This window comes from Magnolia sinica, chromosome 10 (assembly GCF_029962835.1).
Source record: "Magnolia sinica isolate HGM2019 chromosome 10, MsV1, whole genome shotgun sequence".
Classification (NCBI taxonomy): Eukaryota; Viridiplantae; Streptophyta; class Magnoliopsida; order Magnoliales; family Magnoliaceae; genus Magnolia; species Magnolia sinica.
In genome coordinates this window covers 23,623,754-23,643,828 of record NC_080582.1, presented here as the reverse complement: position 1 = coordinate 23,643,828, position 20,075 = coordinate 23,623,754, and the positions used below count along the sequence as shown (strand labels likewise).

Here is a 20,075-nt window from a genome sequence, read left to right as displayed (position 1 = left end):
CACCTGATGTTGGCAAATATGCACGAGCTGGTAATATGTATCCACGCAGTGGATAAAACAAACTCATCATGGTGGGGCCCACAGCTTTGACACCAGCTAGCTGGCTGGTGTCGGGGTCACCAGCCAAACCGGCCTTCCCACGTGCAAAAAATGAGCGGAGGGGATATAACACGTACATTGCGGTGGACCCCACAGAGCTTATGGCTGCAGATCCCGTGCAATCCGCGTCCCTCTTTTTTGAGAAATTTGCCACCGTACGACCCATTTATGGCCCATCTAGGAGACCAAGCCAACCTTATTTTACTTTGCAAAAATAAGCCCCAGCTGTACGGATGGCTTGCCAAAGGTCGAAAATGCCCCTGCTTTTTCCTTCCAGCGGATCGGTAGTGCTCGAAGACGAGCGCCGACACTCCTAACTCCACAGTTAGGAGTTGTACGAACGGTTCAAAAAGATATCAAAGCTACATGGGCCCCACAGTTACGTATTTATTATATCCACAACGTTCATCCATATTTCGAGATCATTTGGGAGCATTATATATATAAAAAAAAATCATATCCAAAGATCAACTGGACCACACCACGAAGAGCAACGGGAAAATTGATTTTCACCGTTAAAAATTTTGTAGGGCCCACCATAACATTTTTTTTCCATCCAATCTATTTATAAGGTCACAAAGACCTGGATGAAGAGGAAAAACAAATTTCATAATAATCCAAAACTTCTGTGGCCCTAAAAGGGTTCCAATGGTAGACGTTCAATCCTCCACAACCTTTTACAGTGTGGTCTATTTTATAGCTAGATCTGTCTTATTTTTCGTCTCAAGCTTTAATACGAGGTTGTCGAATATATGAACGGTTTGGATATAACACATACCTCATAATAGGACCCACAAAAAGCGGTGGGATTACAACAGTAAAAAAAATAAAATAATAATAAATAAATACGCTAGGAACTTATGGCTACGGTGTTTTCTATAGCTACAGATTATAACCGTAGCCCTGGCCGTTTCGATGTGTCCTTTTATATGTATCGAAGGTCTTTCGATTAATCGAAAAAGGTCTAGAACCGTTCAACGAGTTTGCCTAAAAAATCCTGCAATTTTCGATACATATTGAAGAGTAGGTGATATGACCAATAGCTACGGATTATAACCGTAGCCATAACTGTAGCTATAACCGTAGCCATAACCGTAGCTACGATTGGACCGTGAAATGCGCGGAAATGACCGTGAAGTGAAGGGGCATGACCGTGAAATGCATCGAAATGACCGTGAATCAACACGGAATAGGTGGGAATGACCGTGGTGTGCATGGAAATGACCGTGAAGTAAGGCGATTGGACCGTGAAATGCGTGGAAATGTCCGTGAAGTGAAGGGGCATGACCGTGAAATGCACCGAAGTGACCGTGAATCAACACGGAATAGGCGGGAATGACCATGGTATGTATGGAAATGACCGTGAAGTGAGGCAATTGGACCGTGAAATGTGCGGAAATGTTCTTGAAGTGAAGGGGCATGACCGTGAAATGCGCCGAAATGACCGTGAATCAACACGGAATAGGCGGGAATGACCGTGAAGTGAGGCGATTGGACCGTGAAATGCGCGGAAATGTCCGTGAAGTGAAGGGGCATGATCGTGAAATGCGCCGAAATGACCGTGAATCAACATGGAATAGGCGGGAATGACCGTGGTATGCATGGAAATGACCGTGAAGTGAGGCGATTGGACCGTGAAATGCGCGGAAATGACCTTGAAGTGAAGGGGCATGACCGTGAAATGCGCCGAAATGACCGTGAATCAACACGGAATAGGCGGGAATGACCGTGATATGCATGGAAATGACCGTGAAGTGAGGCGATTGTACCGCGAAATGCGTGGAAATGACCATGAAGTGAAGGGGCATGACCGTGAAATGCGCGGAAAGGACCGTGAATCAACACGGAATAGGCGGGAATGACCGTGATATGCATGGAAATGACCATGAAGTGAGGCGATTGTACCGTGAAATGCGTGGAAATGACCGTGAAGTGAAGGGGCATGACCGTAAAATGCACCGAAAGGACCGTGAATCAATACGGAATAGGCGGGAATGACCGTGGTATGCATGGAAATGACCGTGAAGTGAAGCGATTGGACCGTGAAATGCGCGGAAATGACCGTGAAGTGAAGGGATATGACCGTGAAATGCGCCGAAATGACCGTGAATCAACACGGAATAGGCGGGAATGACCGTGATATGCATGGAAATGACCGTGAAGTGAAGCGATTGGACCGTGAAATGCATGGAAATGACCGTGAAATGAAGGGGCATGACTGTGAAATGCGTTGAAATGACCGTGAATCAACATGAAATAGGCGGGAATGACCGTGATATGCATGAAAATGACCGTGAAGTGAAGGGGCATGACTGTGAATCAACACGGAATAGGCAGGAATGACCGTGATATGCATGGAAATGACCGTGAAGTGAGGCGATTGTACTGCGAAATGCATGGAAATGACCGTGAAGTGAAGGGGCATGACCGTGAAATGCGCCGAAAGGACCGTGAATCAACACGGAATAGGCGGAAATGACCATGATATGCATGGAAATGACTGTGAAGTGAAGCAATTGGACCGTGAAATGCGCGGAAATGACCGTGAAGTGAAGGGGCATGACCGTGAAATGCGCCGAAATGACCATGAATCAACACGGAATAGGCGGGAATGACCGTGATATGAATGGAAATGACCGTGAAGTAAGGCGATTGGATCGTGAAATGTGCCGAAATGACCTTGAAGTGAGGCGATTGGATCGTGAAATGTGCCGAGATGACCGTGAAGTGAAGGGGCATGATCGTGAAATGCGCCGAAATGACCGTGAATCAACACGGAATAGGCGGAAATGACCATGGTATGCATGGAAATGACCGTGAAGTGAAGCGATTGACCGTGAAATGCATGGAAATGACCGTGAAGTGAAGGGAATTGACCGTGAAATGCATGGAAATGACCGTGAATCAAAACAGAATCGCTGGGATTGACCGTGAAATGCATGGAATTGATCACGAAGTAAATGAAATGAATGAAATTGACCACGAACTGATTGAAATTGACCGCGAAGTGAATGAAATGGATTTTCGACCATAGATCTGATGGAATCTTGAAAAATAACCAGGTTGGTTGGCTAAAGTAGCTTCTCCTACCCCAAAATCATATAGGGTATGTCAAGTAACTAATTTTGGTTTAGAAGATATTCTTGTTAAATGAATAAAGAAATAAATGAAAAAAAGAGAGAATTTTTTTTTATATGCTTATATATACATATTTATATAAATATGTATTAGAGAAAATTGTAGGTAGAATAAATTTATCCATGTAAAAAAATAAAAAATAAAAAAATTAATAAATTGGCACAGACTATAGTTTTGGCTACGGTTATAATCCATAGCTGTTGGTCACATCACCTTCGATTCATATCGAATACTTTTCGATATGTATCGAAAATTGCAGGATTTTTGAGACAAACTCGCTGGACAGTTCTGGACCTTTTTCGATTAATCGAAAGACCTTCGATACATATCGAAAGACATATCGAAAGACCTTCGATACATATAAAAGGACATATCGAAACGGCGGGGGCTACGGCTATAGCTACGGTTATAATCCGTAGCTATAGAAAACACCGTAGCCATAAGTTCCTAGCGTATTTATTTATTATTATTTTATTTTTTACTGTTGCAATTCACATCGTTTTTTGTGGGTCCTATTATGAGGTATGTGTTATATCCAAACCGTCCATATATTCGACGAACTTGTATTAAGGCTTGAGACGAAAAATAAGACAGATCTAGCTATCAAGTGGACCACACTGTAAACGGCTGTGGCAGATTGAACGTCTACCATTGAAACCCTTCTAGGGGTCACAGAAGTTTTGGATTATTATGAAATTTGTTTTTCCTCTTCATCCAGGTCTTTGTGACCTTATGAATAGATTGGATGGAAAATAAATGTTATGGTGGGCCCTACAAAATTTTTAACGGTGAAAATCAATTTTTCCCATTGCTCTTTGTGTTGTGGTCCAATTGATCTTTGGATATGATTTTTTTGGTTAGATAATGCTCCCAAATGATCTCGAAATATGGATGAACGTTGTGGATATAATAAATACGTAACTGTGGGGCCCATGTAACTTTGATATCTTTTGAACCCATCGTACAACTCGGAGTTCGAGGAGTGTCAGCGCTCGTATTTGAGCACCACCGATCCACTTGAAGGAAAAAGCAGGGGGCATTTTCGACCTTTGGCAAACCATCCGTACAGCTGGGGCTTATTTTTGCAAGGTAAAATAAGGTGGGCTTGGTCTCGTAAATGGGTCGTACAGTCGCAAATTTCTCGTTTCAAAATGGGATAATATGGTACCATACTCCGCGGATTAGGTTGGATGATATGCTTGTGCCGTCCAATGATGCGGTTTGGCATAACAGTAGTAGATCCATACCATCCAAGTCAGGGTCCTATTCTGGATGGCCCCAAAAGCACAATGATTCTTGCAGTTGAATTCGACTGGTAGAAATTGTACCTTTAATAAATTTTTCCTATTTTGCCGTTTGATGGCCACGTAAAGGACAGATATGCTTTTCTGGCAGTATGCCTCATCCACCATGGGTCCATCATATGGACGGTCTGGATTGATCCATTCGATCTAGATTGCGCTACTCGAGCACATGCATTGATACCTCTTCTCACTTTGGTTGAGAAAGGAAGAATAAGAAAATGGTATTGTTTTGATTGGTGTCAGCATCTTATTTTCCCTTATTTTTTTACCTTGCCATATGTTTTTAGATACTTGTACTGTCAAATGGTCAACCTGAACCATCCATTAGGTTGGCCCCGTTTTTCATGGGGCACCCCAAAATGATTCTCATCGATTAGAGGAATTTTTCCCTCTGATCAGTGCCATATAAATATGGACGGTTGGATCAAAGTTCTGAAAATCATTTTAAATAGATCATTCGAGAGATTACACTTTGAATAACCAAGCTACCATTTTGGTAGCATGACCGTGACCATACCATCCGTGTCTTGGAAACTAGTTGTTCCATAACGGTTGCATGGCAGTTATTGCCTTTCAAAAAAATGGTTTCAGACCGTTATGGGACTGTATGGGCCATTTTTTCTATAACTGTATTTTGGCCCTGTAACTTGTAATGATTTCGCCATTACCATTATGGCTGTTATGTAACTGTTTGGCTTATCATGCTTGGAAAATCAACAATTATGAAAAAAAAAAGGAGTTGTTTGGAAGGTAAGCATCCTCTAATCAACATGAGTTATTCGCGGCAGTCCATGAATGGTGTGGGAACTTATTAGATGGCCTAGATCATTGATTGTGCTCTTGTTTAAAAGCACTCGGGTAGCACATGAGCTTTCTCCATCATATTTGAATATAGGGAATCTAAGGTGCGGATATGGAAAAGGTAATTATTATTTAATTATTATGCTTGTCAAAATTGTAGAAAAATGGATTCCATTTTATATAGCAAGTGGAAATCTCAGATTAATTACCTAACAATAAACACAATGTTGTCTGATGTTTTCAATCTGTACATGAAATAGGGGTCTCGAGCAATCGACCAGGTTGATCGATCGAATGAGTGAGCCCCAGATTATATAGATTGGTTTCTGGACAATTTTGGACATGATCGATTGATCGATAGGTTAGGTTGATTGATCAAGGAAATTTGGAAAATACTTGTCAACTCTTTGGACACTTTTAAGCATGTTTGACGGAACATTTGGCCGTCGATCGATCGAGGGTTGCTTGATTGATGTCAATCGATCGATGCTTAGATCAATAACGCGCGCAATTTTGCATAATCACGTGATTAATTTTTTATTCTGGGTGTTTTACTATAAATATGGGTGTAATACGAGGTTAGAGTAACGAGGGAATAGCTTAAGCATTTCTAAAACGGTTTTGAAGGGAAACTAGGGTTTTTTGAAGGGTTTCATATCTGTAAGTAGATTTATCTCTTGTAATATCGTTTCATAGTGGATTTTGCTATCGCTTTGTACCATGGTTTTTTCCCGTGAAGGTTTTCCACGTAAAATTCGTGTGTTCCTGTGCATGCTTTGTTGTGTTTGTCTTTTGCATCTTGGATTCAAATTCAGAGTTTGCTTCTGCGGTCCCCCAACACACAAGAATCATGATTCTGCGTAAGGGTAATCATTACTTTGCAGAATACATCTCTATTCGAATAGCCACTACCTAATTGTTAAGAGAATTCGGTTTATTGGATTAGAGATGATTTTTCTTTTTGGTAAAGATTGAAAATACTCTTGATAACCAACAATCATGATCTCTAATACATAGTTATGATTAACTAATAGGAGATGAACTCATTTTTAGGCATTTATTGCTTGGATGGATTTTCAACTTCATTTTACTCTATTTGATGTGCAAACTTAATAGATTCCCTTTTGCAGTTTTGTTTGGAAATGCACAGCGCTCTCTCAGTTGCAAAGTACAGATTTGGGAATTTGCAAATTGTGGATTGCGTCGAAGCTAGTTTCAATCATGGTTGGGTTTTGCTGCCATTTACTGAATGATTAGCATTGGCTGGTCAATGTGATTCCTGAGAGACATTGTGGGGCACACAAGATGAACAATTTAGATGGATGGTTAGACCTCTGCTGTTACAACTGATCTAGGATTGTCTGTTCAGTGGTCATAAACTGAGATTGGTAATTATTTGGGAGACATGGGCAATACAAAGCAGCGTATTTGGATGGCTACTCTCTTCACACATACCAATGTTTCATTTGAAAATTTGAAAATTTGTGCCAATCGATCCCTTGAACTTTGTTTGGTGGGATTAGCTGGTTACCAATTTTAAAAACTTATGATTGGCTAGCCCCGCATTGCATATGCCATTGCTCCAAATGGGTTGAGCCCAATCATCAGTTTCTACATTGTGAGGTTCTCTCGTGGCTGTATTTCTCTTTTTGCATAGCAGAGTAAGCCAGACATTTTGGCGGATTGTGTGAATCCAGGATTTGGAGTGTAGACAGTTGATACCCTACACATTATTTATTTATTTGTTTGCATAGTCTATAGTTTCCTAGTTCATACAATTTAACTAAGTTTTTAACAAAGTGCTATATGTCAGCATGTATGGATGGTTCTATCTCTACTTGCTTTAAGGTCATGTTGGTGCTTTTGTGTGTTGAGCATTTGCCCCTTAGACCATTGGATGCATTGACTGATACTATCCATTACAATGATGCATAACCCGATATGTTCCTTTTAATCCATATGAGCCAACATGTTATGAAAATCTAAAGGGGTAGGATATTAAAACTTATTTAATCTTTTTATCTGTGGATAGATTGAGAAAGGAGGAAAGAGAAGACATAGAAGAGGAGAGAGAATGAGGATTAGGGTCACACGTCCTCACTTCTCTTGAGTCTATTAACACAATTGTCAATATTTACAAGAACACCATTAATAACAAAAGCAAAAATACCCATTACGTCGTTCTTGCTGCCAATTCAATCAAACAAGGCCACACGTGTGATTGAGGGCTTGTATTTGGAAGTCGTGTGTGGGTATGATTGCTTGGGTGTGCCAGAGCCTACTCGATTCAAGGGTTTGACTGAATTGCTTGTGTCCCCCGTGCCAAGACGGACAGATTGGAGACTGGACAGGATCCAGAGTCCTCTCGACCACTGGTATTGCTCCCCGTTCAAGCGATTTGTGAAAGGGTAGGGGTTAGCCCTACCGAATAAGTTCCTTTTGCCTTGTGACAATAGACGTGAGTCTACAACCTTAAGGACTTTTTCTTCCACCAATCTTTAGGTTTGTGTATATCTCAAATGAATAAGAGTGTACAGATAAATTGAAAGAAAGGCTAAAAACTGCCGACTTTATTAATGTTTGAATGTATGGCCCATTACAATCGACAGAATAATTAATAACCAAAAAAATAACCAAAAATAGGAAAGATAAATACTTGATGCGTATATCAGAACAGATGATCAAGGCGGGTGGTCAACAGGATATGACCAGATTGGTATGCTCAACTAAATCAGAACTTAGAAGATCATGATCCTAAGACTTGAGGTTGATGATATTTGCTCTACTCCTATGGTACTGTAGCGGGAGTCGCTATGCAGTAGCTATCTATGTTAGAACTAGGCTAGGCTAAACTAAGATAAAAGAAAGATAAAATGTAGATAGATGTGTTTGGCGTGGGGTCTCGATCTCATCTTTGTGTGCTCCTTTTATAGCTTGCTGAGGCGGTGAAAACCCCTCGCTAGGCTTCCTTGCTGCTTCTAGGTCCTTCTCACTCACATTGCATTTACGAATATGGGTATTTCCTTGATTGATCTAGAACTGCCAACTTACATTGGAAAGGAACGACTCCAGTTAGATCCGGGCTTGTTGGCTTCTCGGATCTTCTTCCATTAGCTAGTCCCACTATAGAGATGTTCGTGGCCCACAAAAGATCTAGCTTGGGACCGCCAAAGATTCCTGTAATGAAGACAACCAGGCTAAAGATCTGGGAACCTCAAGGGTTGATCTAGGTCGATCATGGCCACTCAAAGTCTCTTAACGGCCCACCTTGTTGACTTTAAGAGGTCCTGTTCCTTGATGGTTTGGAATGCTGGTAAGATCTAGCTTGGGACTGCCAAAGATTCCTGTAATGAAGACAACCAGGCTAAAGATCTGGGAACCTCAAGGGTTGATCTAGGTCGATCATGGCCACTCAAAGTCTCTTAACGGCCCACCTTGTTGACTTTAAGAGGTCCTGTTCCTTGATGGTTTGGAATGCTGGTGGGGATAGATGCACCGGATCACCAGATCCTGATCTCGCAATATCTTAATCCTGATCAAAGCTTGCCTTGGGATGTCTGGGTAATCCTTCTGTCTCTTTTGATCTCTGCGGCGTAGGATGGTGACGGACGTGCCTTCTCATCCAGCTCTCCCATTCTTTTAATTCCGATTAATGTACGGAAGGCTAGACCTGCTTGAGCCAATGTGTTCGTCCCTCCTGACTTGGGGTTCGAACCAAAGTCGGATTGGGTTGAACATTGGTCCGATCTCCTGGTATTTGGAATCTTCTTGAATATTGTTGGTTCTTCGAACGTCTTTGGGAAGATCTCCCATTTTGGAAGGATTGTAGGAGATGACCTCACTGAGAGAATCATATCCATATATGTTATTAGATCTGTTTTCTCGGTGGGTCTTTTATGGACTAGTGTTTTAAATAGCGTGTAGCATATAGTGTGGCATTTGGCCCTCTATAGCGTGTAGCGTAAGCTACACAATCCTTAATATTTTTAATTAAAATAATAGAAAATATGATAAATTTTACAAAATGCATAATTTCTATGAGTTCTTGACCACGAATCTGGATCATCAACCACTTATTCCATGCAAAATCTCTCTCTCTCTCTCTCTCTCTCTCTCTCTCTCTCTCTCTCTCTGCCTTTAGACATTTCTAAGTGTGACTTCTTTTTATTTATTTATTGAAACACCACAAATTCATGATATAGACCACAATTTGGATGGTCTGGATTGATCCAAGTGCTCTATCTATGATATGGACCACAATTTGGATGGTCCGGATTAGTTTAATGTAGTGCCATGTGTCATCGGTATAAGTCATCACCATTTTAAAATACGTGTTAAACTAACATAGAAAAAACACTTAAAAAAAGAAGAAGAGATTTTAGGTAGCTTACGCTATACACGCTACACACTACACTACATGTAGCGTACGTTACATGCACTGTAGCTTACGCTACTAGGGAATTACGCTACTCGCGTACGTTATGTAGCATTTTCACTATGCTACGCTAGCCTGAAAACAGTGGTCTAGACACTCTCATATGCTCAGCGTACCAGTGTCAATGCTATACAAGAGATGGTGGACCTTGGATCAGTCACACACACTACACTGTCTCTACCAGATGTTGATCATAGAATTAAAGCTGGGTGGCTGAAGTGGAGATGTGCCTCTGGAGTTTTATGTAATCGCTGCATACCAATAAAATTGAAGACAATTTTATAGGATGGCTATAATACCAGCTATGCTTTATAGGACAAAATGTTGGGCAGCCAAGGAACAACATGTTCACAGTATGAGTGAAGTGGAAATGAGGATGCTGAGATGGATGATTGGTAAGACAAAGACGGATGGAATTTGGAATGAATGCATTTGAGGGAACTTAGGAGTATCACAAATAGGTAATAAGATGAGGGAACATAGCTTTAGATGGTTTGTCCATATTCAATGGAGACCAATAACTGCACCGGTTAGAAATAGTGAGTTGGCTCAAGCTTGGACGAGCCGCATGGGGCCACCTCGAAGTGAGTTGGCTCAAGTTGAGGGCTCTAGAAGGGCAAAGGGAAGGCCCAAAAGGACGTGTGTGGAGGTATGTAAGAAAATACTCAAGGACTCATGGTTTAATTGAGGATATGGTCTTTGATAGAGTGGAATGGTGAAACAGGATTTGTGTAGCTGATCCCAATTAGTTGGGATGAGGCCTTGATGATTATAAAAATATATCCTCCTAGAACGACCTGAAAAAACATTAATAAAACTAAAACATAATAATATTGACATATTATTTTGAGTAAAATCATTCAAGTTTAAAAGTCAACCTAAATAACATGTTACAAGCGGTACAAACAATCATATCTGCATATTTGACTTTGGTAAATGGGTTCTTCTATCCCCATTACCTGCATCACCTGTAACAGTACCAATGTTTGGAATTGCAGCAATTAAGATTGTCTGGTGGAGAAAGGTTTTTATATATATATATATAAATTTTTTTTTTTATGACAACATTAATGTTCAACCTCCTTGTAAACATTAAAAAATGGTCACAAAAACTATTAACACATGCACATGCACTTCCAATTTTTTGAAAATGGCTGCCTTCTCCCTCTACAAACACATCCTTCATTCTGCTACATTGATAATTGGCTTGGCTTGGCAAAGTTGAGTGCTTTTCAATTTTCTTTGTCATCTTTCTGGACATTACTGGATGATTCTGATAGGCATAAAAGTCTTTATTCAGAGAACCTTGCTAAGCCTGCATGTGCCTCTATTTGTGGCTCTGGAATGTTTGGCAGACAAACAATCTGTCGATCAGATGGGCTGAAATGTGTGGATGACCTGGCGTGAAAAATAAGGCCAGTCAGCTCATCAGGTGAGCCTCATGTTTATGAAGACAAGGGACATTTAGAAAAAAAAAGAAGAGCCAACTCTCCATAGTCAATGTACAGATGTGGCCCACCAGATGAGTTGGCAGGTCTGATTTCTGGTCAAGGTTATCTATATGGTTGGCCCACCTGCTGAGCACTCCCATGCCACATTTGCCTTGTTGACATGTGTGGGCATGTGTACTGGTGCATGTGGGCTTAGAAGAATTCTTCTATATATGGTGGCCATATCTAGCTTCTCTGTGCTGGATACTCAACTGTTCTGATGGGTCTGTTATCTCAGGTATACTCTTCAGAACATACATTTGACAAAGGAGAAGAACAGTGTTTGTGCGAGTTTGTTCTTTTCTGGCAACATGGTCCAATTGCGGGGACAAAGACGTTAACGGGTATTGAACACATTTGCCTAATACAGCCTGGAAGTGCAGAAAATGATCCAAATCTGGATTTCTTTTTGGAAATATCAAGAAAGAAACTTGAATTGCGTTCACATCGTGCTTCTTTCGTCACTGAACATGAAATTTCAGCAAATGCATGTGCTGCATGTTTTAATGAAACCTGTGGATCTGCTGTCAAATGTGAGCCCAACATGCCTTATAAACCTCAAACATTCAATTCTAAGGTAGGTTTCTCTAGAATTTCCACACAATCATGGACTTATTCTTCTGCATTTTGCCAGAATAATGTAGATATATCTGGAAATAAGATGGGAATACTTGGTTTTGCACCATTTCTTAACTGGGGACGACTTACTAATCGAGTGATCCTCGCTATCCAATTGGTGGCCTCAAATGAAGAGTTACAAGATAATGGTCACTGTCCAAATTGTAAGCCTGATACTAAATTGTCAAGATACTGGATATGGTCCATGCACAGTGGGGCATATGATTTGGATGGTTGGTATTGACTTGCACATGCACTGCATGTATGTTGGATGAGTCACCACCATTTAGAAAATGGCGGGAGGTAACACATAGTTGTCTAGTCTAGAATTAAATGGCACATCATATGGTTGTCTTTGTCTAGCAGCTTGAGTATTCAGTTTCTGGAGTTTCTTCATGCAATCAACTGATAATTGCCTCATGCGGTCTCTTATGTCTTTGTAGGAAAAGAAGAATCCTAGGCAGGGCCATGTAACACAAACATTTAAAGGTTATCTTCTATTTGCAGTTAAATTTGTCAAGAAGGCAAGATCTGTCCTAACGGGCCCTTTTTTTTTTTTTTTTCCTGTTTAAATTTTCACAATGCAGGGTATAGGAATGTTCGGAAAAAGATTGGACAGGATATGGACTTGGGAGGTGGTGAATATTTTTTCACAAAGAGTCTCAACGAAACCAGAAATTACCATTATATCTTGATTGAGAACATGGAAACAGATTTACCATTGTCAGTCATTGTGGATTTCATATATCAACAAACTTCTGTTTCATCACACGCCTATGTAACCCCCAGCTTATTATCAGAATCATATACACGGGGAACTATCTTTTTGGATGGTCAAGAAAAGCTTGAGAAGTTATCTAGGTTTTTACACAATCCCGCTCATCTCATCATGTCCTCAAGAGGAAGGTATTATCTTGTTCTGCCTAAGGTTTCCTTTGCAGTATTAATAATGAGTTACTATATGATTGGGTAGAAGGAAACAGCAAATTTATATGATTGGGTTGAAGGAAACAGCAAAAAAAAATTTCTTTTTATTTTTTTGTAATGGTACAAGTGGGACTCACCTTGTGAGGGAATAAGTTGCTGATTTGGCTGGGCCCATGACCGAATGAAGCATACTATATACCTCCCTTATCAGATGATCCTAGCCATCCAATGGAAATGATCAATTGCTAGTAGTCTATAGAGATCATGGCATAGAGAAAGGGAAGAGAAAGGAAGAAAGTGAGACGAAAAGAAGGGAAAGTGTGATAGTTAGGTCACATGCTCCCACTCCCATGCTTTATTAATAAAATACATAATGGCAGAACTTCCCCCATAATACAAAATGCTCGGGTATACATAGTGTGGACCATATGTTCCCCATTGCTCACCAAACTTGTCATATAGCTGTATGACCCATAATACATCAACTTTAACACTTACGCTAAAGCTGGTGTGTAGATATCATAGATGTCCTGCTTGTAGTAAACTTGATTAAATTGATTTGCATCCAAGTTCTTTGGTGAACATATCTACAAGTTGATCTTGAGATGTAAGATATGAGTCGAAATTTTGTTGTTGGAGACCTTGTCGATGAAGTGAAAGTCAACCTCGTTATGGTTGTTTCTTTCACTTATATTGGAAATATCTGATGCCACATGATTCTCAACCACTCTAGCTCACAAATAGTGCCATGGCCTTGACGTCTTGTACTTTTCTTCTGCATAAGACCACTCCACAATACTTATCTTTTTTTTTGACTTTTCCATGTGGCTAATTCCACCCACAAATGTACCGCATTGAATTTTAGATCACATTTCAGATGGAGATCTAGCCCAATCTGCAGCCCAGTAACCTTTCAATATGGAGATGACTATTAGGCTTTTATAAGATTTTCTCTCAAGGGCTAATGCAATTAAATGCTCCAAGTTCGGTTATAACATGCATGGGAGTGTACATAGGTATATGCGTTATGTGTGCGCCCATGAGTTTCTGTAGTCATGAGCGTTGTACTCTATATGACTATAAAACTCATGCACAGACACACCTCTTTACATGATTTAACCCATGATATTATGTAACGCCCTGAAAATCGGGGGTCGAGTAAAAGTCCAACTCCCGAGTTCCAACGCATCACTTATGCAACATATGTAATGATGATTAAATGTTGTCTGTATTAGTGCATAAAACATGAATAAGATTAAGCCAAATCAGCAAAACATAATCCAGGGACAGTTGTAATACGCAAGCGGAAGACTGAAACGAATATATATAGGTTTACAAATCAGTATAAGTCCCCAAAGTATGTGTGCTCTACCAGGTCAATAATTACATTTATTATTTCAAAATACAAAATATCAAAAGTGTAATAGTCCACTACAAGTATGACCCTGAAGCCCCGCCGATCAGAGCGGTCTATGTAAACCCGCCTGAATACTGCATGTATGAGAATGCCTCCTCATCATCCTCAAAGTCCGGCTCCGCCTCGCAGGCTGCGCCATCGTCTGAACCTACAACAGGGTCTGGTTGGTGTTTAAAACACCGTCCCGTAACGTGGGAGTGAGTGATCAACTCAGTGGAACAATAAAGCAAAGGTTAACATGTTATCAATTCAGTCAAACAGTAATGATAAAGCAATACAATCGAACATCCCTAAGTACTCTGATTAATGCAGGAATGGTATGTATAAATGATGCATGCACTCGCTTGCACTCTCCCAGCGATCTTCATCTAACGGTCACGCATGTCAGTCACTCCCTCGTGCACTCTACACATCGCCAAACGGCACATGCAATGCGGTGCATGAGCGTGATTACCAAGTTTTTATTAGTCCTCTTCATACAGCAGGATTGGGAAGCCAAGGTACCTCCCTTATATCAATTCCCAAATGATGATCTATTCTAGGGTCGTCAGTCCTAGTGAATCTCATACGATGTTACGGTTTTAGGTTGCTGCAAAGGGCTCGTCATCTGATCAGTGCAGGCCTAGTTTGTACTCTTATTGTTACGGAAAGGCTCGTCGCCTCTACGCAGCTTCAGAGTACGCTCGAGGTCACTACAAAGGGCTCTCACCTGATCAGTGTAGGCCGACAGCTCGAATACAGTGTCCCATACCACCGTATTCGGTTCACAAGTCTGGGTTGTTCACTGGTCACTACGGGGAGGCTCGTCACCCTAACGTAGGCCGACAGCTCGATCACGGTGTCCCATACTACCATGCCCCGCTCATGAGTCTTAGCGGATCGAGGTACCAAGGTTTAAAAGGATTTTCGCTGGTGAGTTTGGTACCCTAGATTCAAGCAGTAGCGTCCATACATGGTGAACATACATCGGGTCAATCGGATTACTTGATGGGCTCGACTAGCACGAGCGCATGTTAAATTAATCGACATGAAATGCGTAAGCACTCCGTGTGGCCTAATCACTGCCGACAACCAAGGTACGACTCGAGTTCATCGAACATGTCCTATGTGGCGAAATCAACCTCAGCCACCTATTCAATGCTTGTTACCGATTGCCTGGACTATTCCGTAGTCCCAAACACATTCGATTATACAGATAATCGTACATGCTAATCAGAACAGTAATGGATCAACAATTTCAATCATACCAGCATGTGAGCACTTGATGGATTTCAACTTAAACATGAATTCACACATATGCAGTGTCTAAGTAAAACAGATAATGAATATAAGTTGCATGGAGGAAATCATACACATCGTTATGGTAGTTGAGAATCTCTTCTCAACGCCCGTCTAAAGTACAATTTACTACATGCCTAATCATTAAGACATTTTTACAAACACTTAGACTACATATCCCAACCTATATTATGTATGTTGGGTATAGCACGTATTAGGGCAAATCCTTTCGCCAAGGAGTTGTTACACATACAACTAGTATAAACATACGACAATTAATCATGGCAAACACATGTTCAAATTTCATACGTATACGATACTTTATACATATACATGGAATACACTAAACTCAATATAGTTCATATATATCAGAAACGCGATACAAACATCGCATTTGGCATGTGAAATTGCACCCACATCAATAATAAACCATTAACTGACATTGAAAGCCTTGAAAACCATAACATGTACGTTTATAGTCCGCACCTTTTGCCGGTAGACTTGTAGCGAACTCAGTTTTAAAGCCAAGTCTTTGTCTACGGCAGATTGGCAACCTATAGCACAAATTAGGTTAGCTATTTCATAATCTACACTATTAGAAACCCTAAAACAGATTAGGGTTAGGTTTTCTTACCCAAGTACGGAGTCGGAATCGCCTGATTTGCGATACAGAGGGGGTGGTTAAGTGCGTGGAGCGACGGGATCGAATCCTAGGAAGAATCTCCAACTCTCACTCTCACTTTCTCTTTTCCTCTCTCTTCTCTTCTCTCTCCTAGGGTTTCTCAAATTCGTATGGGATATGAGAGAGGGGGTTTAAGGTCCTTATATAGGCCCAGGTTTGATGGAAATGGCCCCAGGGCCAAGGTATACTTAGGTTATATCTAAATACGGACTGTTCCGGTCCAACGGAGCACTTCTGGTGGCCCATTTTCCACGTGTGGTTGGACTAAAGCTCTCTGGCCATGGATCTAGGTCAGGCTGAGTTTTCGTTCCGATCGGATTCACAGATCGACGGTGGCGGACCAGTTTCAGTTCAACGGTCACGGTCACTCGATCAGGGCTACAAGTACATCGACATGTGTGGGACATTTCTCCTGATCCGATGGTGTATTTGGGTGAGATTTTGATGGTCTGAATCCTTATATTTGGCCCGCAAGCGACACAACTCAGATTACTTAAATTCGAATTTTATTTCTAAATATTTTCACGTTTCTCACACACTTCGCTCCAGGCTCAAGTTGTGCATTTCTAGACACAATTAGGACCTGATTTTCGAGGGGGTTGTCAAGTCCAGTAATGCGGTCATATCCGTATAGTTTCAGGGTAATCGGACTTTCAACGTGCGGTCCAGGTCTAATATGGAGTTTTGGTGTGCTCCCGAGAGCAACCGGATTTAAGGATGGATTCTAGATTTCAGGGTAATGTAGCGTCAATGATCCTGCACATTTTGGGTCTTGCAAATCATATTTAAAGTGGTTAGTGCTAATTTCACTAGCACTCTAGTTTAGCACTTGCTAATATTAACCTAATTTCTAAAGGTTTTGGTCCTGGGTGATTTCTGTCTGAGGTGGCACTCGGGTCCCTGTACGGATTTTTCCGAGACGTTACATATTATGACTATAGAGAATAGGGACACACTTACTCTTTTAAAGAAGGTAATTAGGGCAATTCTTATGGAACCAAAAGGAGATGGTATTTGTGAAAGAAAAAGAGAATGAGGGTTTTCTGGCTTTTTCTTTCTTAAAGAAGTAAAGAATTTGAGAGAGAAGAAAAGAGTACCTAGGGTTGGACATCCGTGGTACAATTACATCTATGCCCTTAAGACGAGAGGTTAAAGAGAGACGAGAGGGCAAATAAGGAAATAAGAAATAAACTATTAAAGCCTAAAAGACAAGGACTATAACAGATAGCTCATAGGCTTAATAGGGCCCACACGCACACACACCTATGCTCCCCTCATGCTAAGGCATAGATATTGATCATGCCTAGCTTGCCAAGAACACTTGGTCTAACTTCAACAATAAGAGCCTTAGTGAAGATATCCGCCATTTGTGTAGAAGATGGAACAGAAGGAGTTGAATTAATGTCAACAACAACCTTCTTATGAAAAAAGTGACAATTAGTGTCAATATGGTTTTTTCTCTCATAAAAAACTGGATTAGAAGTTATGTGAATGACATCTTAATTGTTGCAATATATTGGCCTATGTATCACCATAGGAAATCCCAATTCAATAACAAAGCTTTTCAACCACATAATTTCATGTAATATATTTGCTATAGCACGGTACTTTGCCTTAACACTGAATCAAACAACAAGTATTTGCTTCTTAGTGTTCCAGGTAACTAAATTACCGAGGAAAAAAGTATAATAGCCTATTGTAGATCGTCAATCGTCTTGTGAACTTGCCCAATCTACATAAGAGTATCCTTCAATATCAAGATTATTATGACAACTAAATAAAATGCCACGTGTCGGAGATGTTTTAATGAAGTGCATAATGCAACGAACTGCTTCAAGGTGACCATAACGGGGAGCTTGCAGACTAACTAATAAAACTCACTACATGAGATAGATCCGAGCGAGTAATCGTCAAATATATCAATCTTCCAACCAACCGTTGGTACATGCGAGGATCATCAAGAAGTTCCCATAATTTGTTCTGAGCTTCTTATTAACTTTCAATGGGGAATTAATAGGTTTGACGCCAAGATTACCAGTTGAAGTTAACAAATCAATTGCATATTTTCGTTAAAACAAAACTAATGCCCTTCTTAGGATGAAAGACTTCATTTCTAAGAAAAGATTTGAGTGGTTTTAAATCTTTGATGTCAAACACCTTGCTCAGATATAATTTTACCGTAGAAATACTATCAACATCATCTCCTATAACAAAGATATCATCTACACATGCCTCTTAAAAATGGTCCTTTGCACACACTTCAAAAAACAAAATGATCGGAGTGAATACGAATGTATCCAACACGAATCAAGGCCCCATTAAACTCCTCAAACTAAGTCCGAGGGGCCTGCTTCAATCCATATATTACCTTTTTAAGATGACATACCGTCATATACTTTCGCTTTCGAGCAAATCCAGGAGAAGGAAGCATATAGATCTCGTTAGTAAAATAACAATTTAAAATAACATTCTTAATATCTAACTGATATGGGGGCCAATGTAGATTGGTAGGAAGAGAAATGATCACACATGCAAAGTTCATCTTAGCAACATGAGTAAATGTCTCAGAGTAATCCTCATCTAAAGTTGTATAAATCCCTTAGCCACAACGCAGGCTTTATGTCGAGCTTTACTGCCATTAGGATTTTACTTTAGAGTATATACCCAACGACAAGTCACAAGATTCTTCCCAGCTGGTAACTCAGTTATCTCACATGCATGATTTTTATTCTTTTTCAAAACTTACCATATTTTCCTTCATAGCATGTTGCCGTAGAGGAGAAATAAGAATTTCCTTAATATCTTTAGGAAGTGGAGGAAGAACACTCAATAGTAGAAACAAATGACCTGTGTTGAGGAGATAGAGTAATAGGAAAGAAAACATTGAATGTGATGAGAAAGTACATGGTCTTTTCGATTTTTTATCAATAACAGGTACATCTAAGGAAGAGTCTAAATATGGATTAGTATAAGTAGGCAAACGAGTAAGAACACTATTAGTACCTGTTGCCTGTCGGCAAAGGAGCATTCTTCATGATGTCCAGAGAGATAGTATGAAAGTAGGAGATGATTTGATGACTAGGGTGTGGAGAAGAGAGAGAGAGAAGACGAGAAGGAAGTTTTGGGAAAATGTTGTGCACATGCACTTACCATTAAATGAGCCACTTAACACACACACACACACACACACACACACACACATACACTATACACTAACACTCTTTAGACTCCCCCTCAAGTTGGAACATAGATGTCGATCATGCCCAACTTGTCACGAACACGATGAAGAGCATCTCGACTTAAACACTTTGTAAGAACATCAACGAGTTGATCCCTGGTTTGAACAAAAGGGGTGATGATTTCCTTAGAGACAACTTTCTCCCGAATAAAGTGACAGTCAACCTCAATATGTTTGGTGTGCTCATGGAAAACAGGGTTATGAGCTCACATGTCGCATGAGCCATATCACAATATTCTGCTTCAATCGAGGACCAAGCAACAACCGGTTGCTTCTTGCTCTTCCATGTGACAAGATTGCCACCTAAGAAGGTACATAAGCTGAACATAGAGTGATGATTATAGATACTACCTGAACAATCGGCATCGAAATAGCTACAAAGATGAAGATGACCATGAGACTGAAAGCGGAGGCCAAGACCTGGGGCTGATTTAAGATACCAGAGTATGCGGTAGAATAGTCATGAGTTGTGAAGAATGGGGAGCTTGCATGAATTGGCTAACAACGCCCACCGCAAAGGAGAGATCTGGTTGAGTAATAGTCAAGTAAATGAGCCGACCTACAAGGCGTTGATACATCCCATGATTAGAAAGGAGAGTACCATCATCTGGCTGAAGCTTCTATGAAGTATTCATAGGGGTGGTAGCA

General features: G+C 40.5%; 1 protein-coding gene across 1 annotated transcript in view; it reads left to right on the top strand.

The window, feature by feature from the left end:
* LOC131258192 (uncharacterized) overlaps nt 1-20,075 on the top strand; it is a 41,656-nt gene that overhangs the window by 1,795 nt on the left and 19,786 nt on the right. Inside the window, exons 2-4 of the mRNA XM_058259311.1 lie at nt 11,506-11,844; nt 12,329-12,374; nt 12,473-12,791. Of these exons, the coding sequence (XP_058115294.1) occupies nt 11,506-11,844; nt 12,329-12,374; nt 12,473-12,791 (704 nt within the window). The remainder of the gene's footprint in view (nt 1-11,505; nt 11,845-12,328; nt 12,375-12,472; nt 12,792-20,075) is intronic.